The following is a 6,009-nucleotide window of genomic DNA, read 5'->3' as shown; positions in this document are numbered from 1 at the left end:
ACGAGTGAATTTTATAGCTGACCAATGATCTATAAATTATAGCTGCTGTCACATGGCATCGGGCTCTCGAACAGCATTTGCTGTCATATGTGTCTTAATCGACTTGATCAAATTCCCTGCCCAGCAATTCAGCATTTTGTAATTTCACTTTCAGATGTTGAAAAGCATTGATCAGTTTATAATGCCTCCCTTTTACCAGGTGAATAGTGAACTACATACAAGCAGTACATGACCAGACCATCGAAATGGATCGTGGTGATTCTGACGATGGAGGAGGGTCAAGATCTGATCTTGAACAACAGGCTGATTGGGCCAGTCCACCTGATTCAGAGGACTCTAGTTTCTGCCTTTCACCACTGTGCCCTCTTCCCTATGATGATGAACATCCCAACAAGTATGTACCCTGGGAGTTGAAAGCATATCCACCGGAGATCACTGAAGCTTGGACCAAGTTATATAATGCCATCGCATTGAGGAACAGTACTGACCTGACATCAAGTCTCGAGAAGCTGTCCACAGAAGGTGATTGCATTCCACTTCAACATTTCATGAACAGTGTCAGCTGATCGAAAGATCAGTCTGTGTTTTATTGTCAATGCTATGTTCCCAGGACACTTGTCTGGCTTCACGGAATATCTGCCAAAGGAGGCCTCCAAAGGAGGACTGTATGATAGTCAAAAATGAACACCTCTGTACAGACAGATTTTTCAGTCTATGTCAGCATGGACCCAGTTTTTAGGATTATGGATCTACAACTTGTGTTGAGTTGGGTCATATTGAGCTGAAAGAAACCAGTTTCAAAGCCTCAAGTGGCTGAGTTTTATAATACATTTATTTTCATCGCAGGATGCATAAGAAGAAAGAGTCTTGCAGCTTTGTGTTCTCTCTGTAGTCTCAGATTTGCAAATTTATTTATAATATGTTGCTTGTAGCTAGGAATTTTGCTTTTATTTGTGTGTGTGTGTGAGAGAGAGAGAGAAAGTGTGTTTTGGATTGTTTTATTTTTGCAGAGCAGTGACCAAAATATTACAAGGGAAAAACCCAAGGTTCAGAATCTGCAATGAATGCAAATTGGATAGCAAAATAGACCCTTTCTCATTTATAAATACAATGTAGTGGGACTTTGTAATTTGACCAGTTGCCACTTGCTTGAAGTAAAACGTAGACATTCACACACACTATTAAAAAAGTATCCACACTATATTCTGTATTCCCTCTCGCAATGTCACTGATCTATGGGAGGATGCTTTATTTCTTATTATTGCTTAAATGATATTCTGTCATCAATACACAAGAAAAACTTGACTGTACAATGTGTTAATTTGGTAGGTTGTTTCCTATTGTGGTTATTCTATTATATACTGACCAGAATCATACTGCCCAAGTGCATCATGTACAAGTACAACTGTAGGTGCAGGATATCAATGAAATAACTGAATTCTATTGTTGTCAGAACGATTTACAATATAGCCAATTTTCTAACAATTGATCTAGTTACATGCATAAGCAAACACAAATATCCCTCCTTATACCTGTTGCAAGATGATTAAGTAACATGGACCCTAGTGAGAAACACTATCAAGTGCATTTAACTTTTCATACATTCCTACTAATCAATGTGACTGCAGTGCTAGACCAGCCAAATGACAATGGGGAGACGCTGCTGTACATGGCTGCCTCCAGAGGGCTGTCCCATGTTGTTGAGCTTCTTCTGAAAGCAGGAGCAAACCCAAGCAAACGGGAAACTTATTACACTGACAGATCTCCATTGATGATAGGTAAGTCCAGTCTTTATATTTCACTTGCATGTTCACTTCTGAATAATTAGGACATAAGAATGGTTCAAAAATGTGACTTAACTTTTGTGCCTAAAAAATAGAGTTGACATCTGTTAACGCCCACCCTAGCACAAGAAAGTCACCTCGAAATGTAGTGTTTTGTCCTGTGAAGAAAACGGTGTGACATTAGGGGCCACATGTCCTTTGCTGTAATACAAAAATCAGGATGTGAAATTTAAAATGTTTTGTTGTGTTGTTTCTTTGTTTCCATTTGATCAGTCATTTCTGATCCAGGATGTTATGTTGGGAATCACCATGATGTTGGTAGGGCAGGCGGTCGGTCGGGCGGTCGGTCGGTCGGTCTGTTGCAAAATCTTGCGTCGCGAACTCCTTCTAGAGTTATGAAGCAGTTTAAATGAAACTTAGGAGAAATGATGATATTGAGGTATAGATGTGCAAGACATGTTTTTTGTGTTTGTTGGACAGTGCATTGCCATGGTAACCATAGTTTTACCAAAACCTTGTGGATTGAATAACTTCCATAGTATTTAAGCAATCAATTTCAAAATTGGTATCTATGATGATCTATAGGTGTAGTAATGCAAGACACCCTTTGTGTTTGTACTTGACAAAGCATTGCCATGGTAACCACATGTTTCTTCGAAATCTTGTGGAGTGAACAACTTCCACAGTTTTGAAGCACTTGAAATCAAGTTTGGTAGGCATTATCGCCTTGAGGCATAGATGTGGAACACATAATTTTTGTGTTTGTCGGACAAAGCGTTGCCATGGTAACCATAATTTTACCAAAACCATGTGGATTGAATAACTTCCACATCAAGCAATTAAGGTCAAATTTAGTATGTATGATGATCGGGAGGTGTAGTTATGCAAGACACCAATGTGTTACGTTGCAGTCTAAGGAAAATGTGTTGCCACGGTAACCACTCATTTTTGTATCAAAATAAACCATTCAAGCTATGAAGGTCAAATTTGGTGTGTATGATGGTCTTTAAGTGTACATGTAGTTATGCAAAATGTCCCTTGTGTTTGTATCAGACAATGCATTGCCATGGTAACTCCACTTTTTACCCAAACCTTGTGGAACTCAGTGTCAACTCTGTAATTATTGTACAGTAAACTAAAATTATTCTGTTTCCAATTCGACAAGTGCACAAACTTGGTATTAACGTCATTGCCCTCATGACATCACATACTATAAAGCAACACTAGGGGTGGGGGTATTAATCACCTTCAGTGATAATTCTAGTTATATCCTACTTATATTATATATACTATGTTTGTATTTTTTTCTCTTTTTTTTTTAACCTGTTCAATGTGTGATTTTACTGTGTATCAGTCCATTTTCTTTAGGTCCGAGAAGGTTGGCACCCCTGCAGTACAATGTAGGTGCATTGTAGGGTAAGATTCTGTTCATCATGGACTGCTGTCTGTTACTACTTTTAAGGAATACAACCTCAATAATGTGTCTTGTTTTCCTACAAATGTAGCTGTGGAACAGTGTCATGTGGCGTGTGTGGTGAAGCTGCTGGAAGTAGTGGACGTGAACGAAAAGAATGGCAAGGGATTCACAGCCCTCTTCAGTGCTGCGCAGTGTGGAATTGGGAGGCGAAATATGCAGCAATTGGACCCCCTTAAGTGGAAGGAGAAATGGAGGATCATTCAACCAAGGAACAAGATTGTCCTAGAAATGCTCCTAGATAAAGGTCTGTGGGATACAGTCTTTCTAGGTCATACTAGTCATATTAGCGACTTGGCAACAACATGCAGAAGGCTAAAGAAAAATTTGGCCCATATGGTGTATACATGTACATGCACATATGGATTTTATAATCATTCCATTAGTGTGATGTGGTGAATTGGTTTAGCCTTCTTATTCAGTGATGACAGTGCATGGATTTTACCAAAAATGTACAATTCATAAGTTTTGAACAGATTGACAAATTTCCTTTAACTTCATTCATGCGTTCTGATATTTTTGCGATCTTTGCTGTCATATTTTATATCACTATATTTTTGGTGTAAATTCCCCTTTAACAAAAAGTCATAAAATCATCAGTGAGCTTGTTATATGAGACTTCTGCTATATTAATGTCTTCGTTTCCCTGACTCTAAGGCAGTATCAGATGATCAAAGACAGCTTGCAATGAAGTTCTTAAAGGGACTGTACAGTACTGGTTGAGGTTGGGATTCATGTTTTGAACATTTCTAAGTTAGATAATGAAAAGCCTCTTATGGAATATTTATTTGATGAAAATTGGTTTTCAAATGGCTGAGATATCCAAAAAAGTGCTAATAATAAAAGGCGACATGCCACAACTTTATTAGGATCTCTTTGTTTCAACTTGTTTTTGGATATCTCAGCCATTTCAAAACCGAATTTCATCAAATAAAGTTTTGATACCCCTTAGAACTGCATGCTCTTTGACATCTCATAGAGTGGTTTCTGAATATCTCGCAAAAACGTTAAAAGCTAAATCCTCACCTCGACCAGAACTGTACACACCCTTTAAGATGATATCTTACCTGAGATGGATGTGGCTGTAGGAGGAGAGAAGACCCATTTCACAAAGGGGGACTTGTGAGACAATTTGGCGAATGATTGAATTCATATGATCAAGAACCACAATGATGGAATGAGAAATTGTATCATTTTTCACAAGAAAAGTAAGGGATTTCTGGAGAAAATTATACAGCACAATTGTGATATGGATGGTGATTATTCTGTGAATGTCGGTGAACTCACAAAATTTGCTATTAAGAATGAGATCGCCTCAAGAAAACCGCATTAACAGCAATTAGGCATTAGTCTGTCGACATTGGTGCCAATGATTTTCAGTCTCTTTTACTGTGACATCAGTTCAGAAATAAGCATATGAGTTTATAGTGGTTGCTGTCCAAGATATTTTGTGTTCCCGTTTTGGTTTTGAATTACATAAAGTAATTGTTAGCGCAGCTTGTATTGTTTTCAGTGCTGTCAAGCACTGATTTGGAGACTCTCTTCCATTTCTTTTGAAGATGAGCATGTTAAGTCAGAAAATGTTTCACACACACCCTCATTGTGGCCCACAAGAAGTAGGCCACAATGAACTTTCTTTTGTCTGTCCCTAGGATGGGACGTAAAATTAAAGTCTGATGTGTTTAGAGAGTCACAGCTCACGCAGTAAAAGATCCCCATTCATTCATTCAGTGGAAAGAGCAGGGTGCATAACCCGGTGAAGTAGTCCGCCCAAAGTACTCGCAACTGGGCCCCATGGAAGACCAGCTAGTGCAGCTAAATATGGGCTATCCAGCCTTCTTGTCTGATGGAAAATAAAAACAAACAGGCAAACAAACAAAAAGAGTGCGCTCTAGCTTAAAAAATTATTTATAACCTAGTAAAATTGGATTATCCTAACAAATTCAAAATGTGATTGCAAGAGGGGAAAGTTGGTAGGTGCACTTTCATAGAATGGGAGAAAAGAGGATTTAGAATTAAGGTCACTCAGGCATACTGTGCAGAAGTATCAGTGAAAACGTTTTGTTTTCCAGTGAGAGCCCATGCCTTGATTTTGATTTGTTTTATGCCACCAAATTTTGACCGAAGGTAGAGAAAAGACTACTCTCCTGGTTGAGACAAATACAAAAAAAGAAAGAAAAAGAAATGAGTAGGTCAACCCAAATGAAATAATACTTTGGTCCATTACGGAGAATCGTAATCTGCAACTTTTTGTAGGTTTTGAGCTGGGCGGTCACACTTGCAATCATGGAGGTACTTCTGGGGGGTGTTTCATGAAACTTTTTGTCGGTGATTTACACCGACAACTGTTAAAAGCTACTGAAATCCTTGCGTCTGATTGGCTGATAGCAAATTTGTCGGTGAAAACCTGCGACGAACTCGTTGATGAAACGCCCCCCTGAACAATCGCTTTAGTAACCTGTGTGTGTTGAACATCTCTTGGTAATAAGTCACCATACTCTGTGTTATTTCTTTAAGACTTTCTCTTAATTAGACAAAAATAATCTCCATTTCATGTCATCAGGGGTCCGTTTCATGAAAGTCTTAAGAGAGACTTTCTCTCTCCTAAGTCACACTTAGGAGAGACTTTGCTAAAAACCGTTTCATGAAAAAGCTATCGCATAAAGCTATCACATAAACTCAGACTTAGGAGAGACTTTTTCCACAAACCATTTCATGAACAAAGCTAGCACATAAAGTCTCTCCTAACTT

General features: G+C 38.5%; 1 protein-coding gene across 1 annotated transcript in view; it reads left to right on the top strand.

Annotated features, from left to right (window-relative positions):
* The first annotated feature begins 204 nt into the window (after window positions 1-204).
* The window catches only part of LOC140237340 (ankyrin repeat domain-containing protein 16-like), a 34,301-nt gene continuing 28,496 nt past the window's right edge, over window positions 205-6,009 (top strand). The window contains exons 1-3 of the mRNA XM_072317279.1: window positions 205-522; window positions 1,629-1,778; window positions 3,290-3,505. Of these exons, the coding sequence (XP_072173380.1) occupies window positions 246-522; window positions 1,629-1,778; window positions 3,290-3,505 (643 nt within the window). The 5' untranslated portion in view covers window positions 205-245. The remainder of the gene's footprint in view (window positions 523-1,628; window positions 1,779-3,289; window positions 3,506-6,009) is intronic.

The sequence above is a fragment of the Diadema setosum genome, chromosome 1 (assembly GCF_964275005.1).
Source record: "Diadema setosum chromosome 1, eeDiaSeto1, whole genome shotgun sequence".
NCBI classification, from domain to species: Eukaryota; Metazoa; Echinodermata; class Echinoidea; order Diadematoida; family Diadematidae; genus Diadema; species Diadema setosum.
Note: the sequence above shows the minus strand (reverse complement) of the source record. Positions and strands in the feature narration are given on the sequence as shown.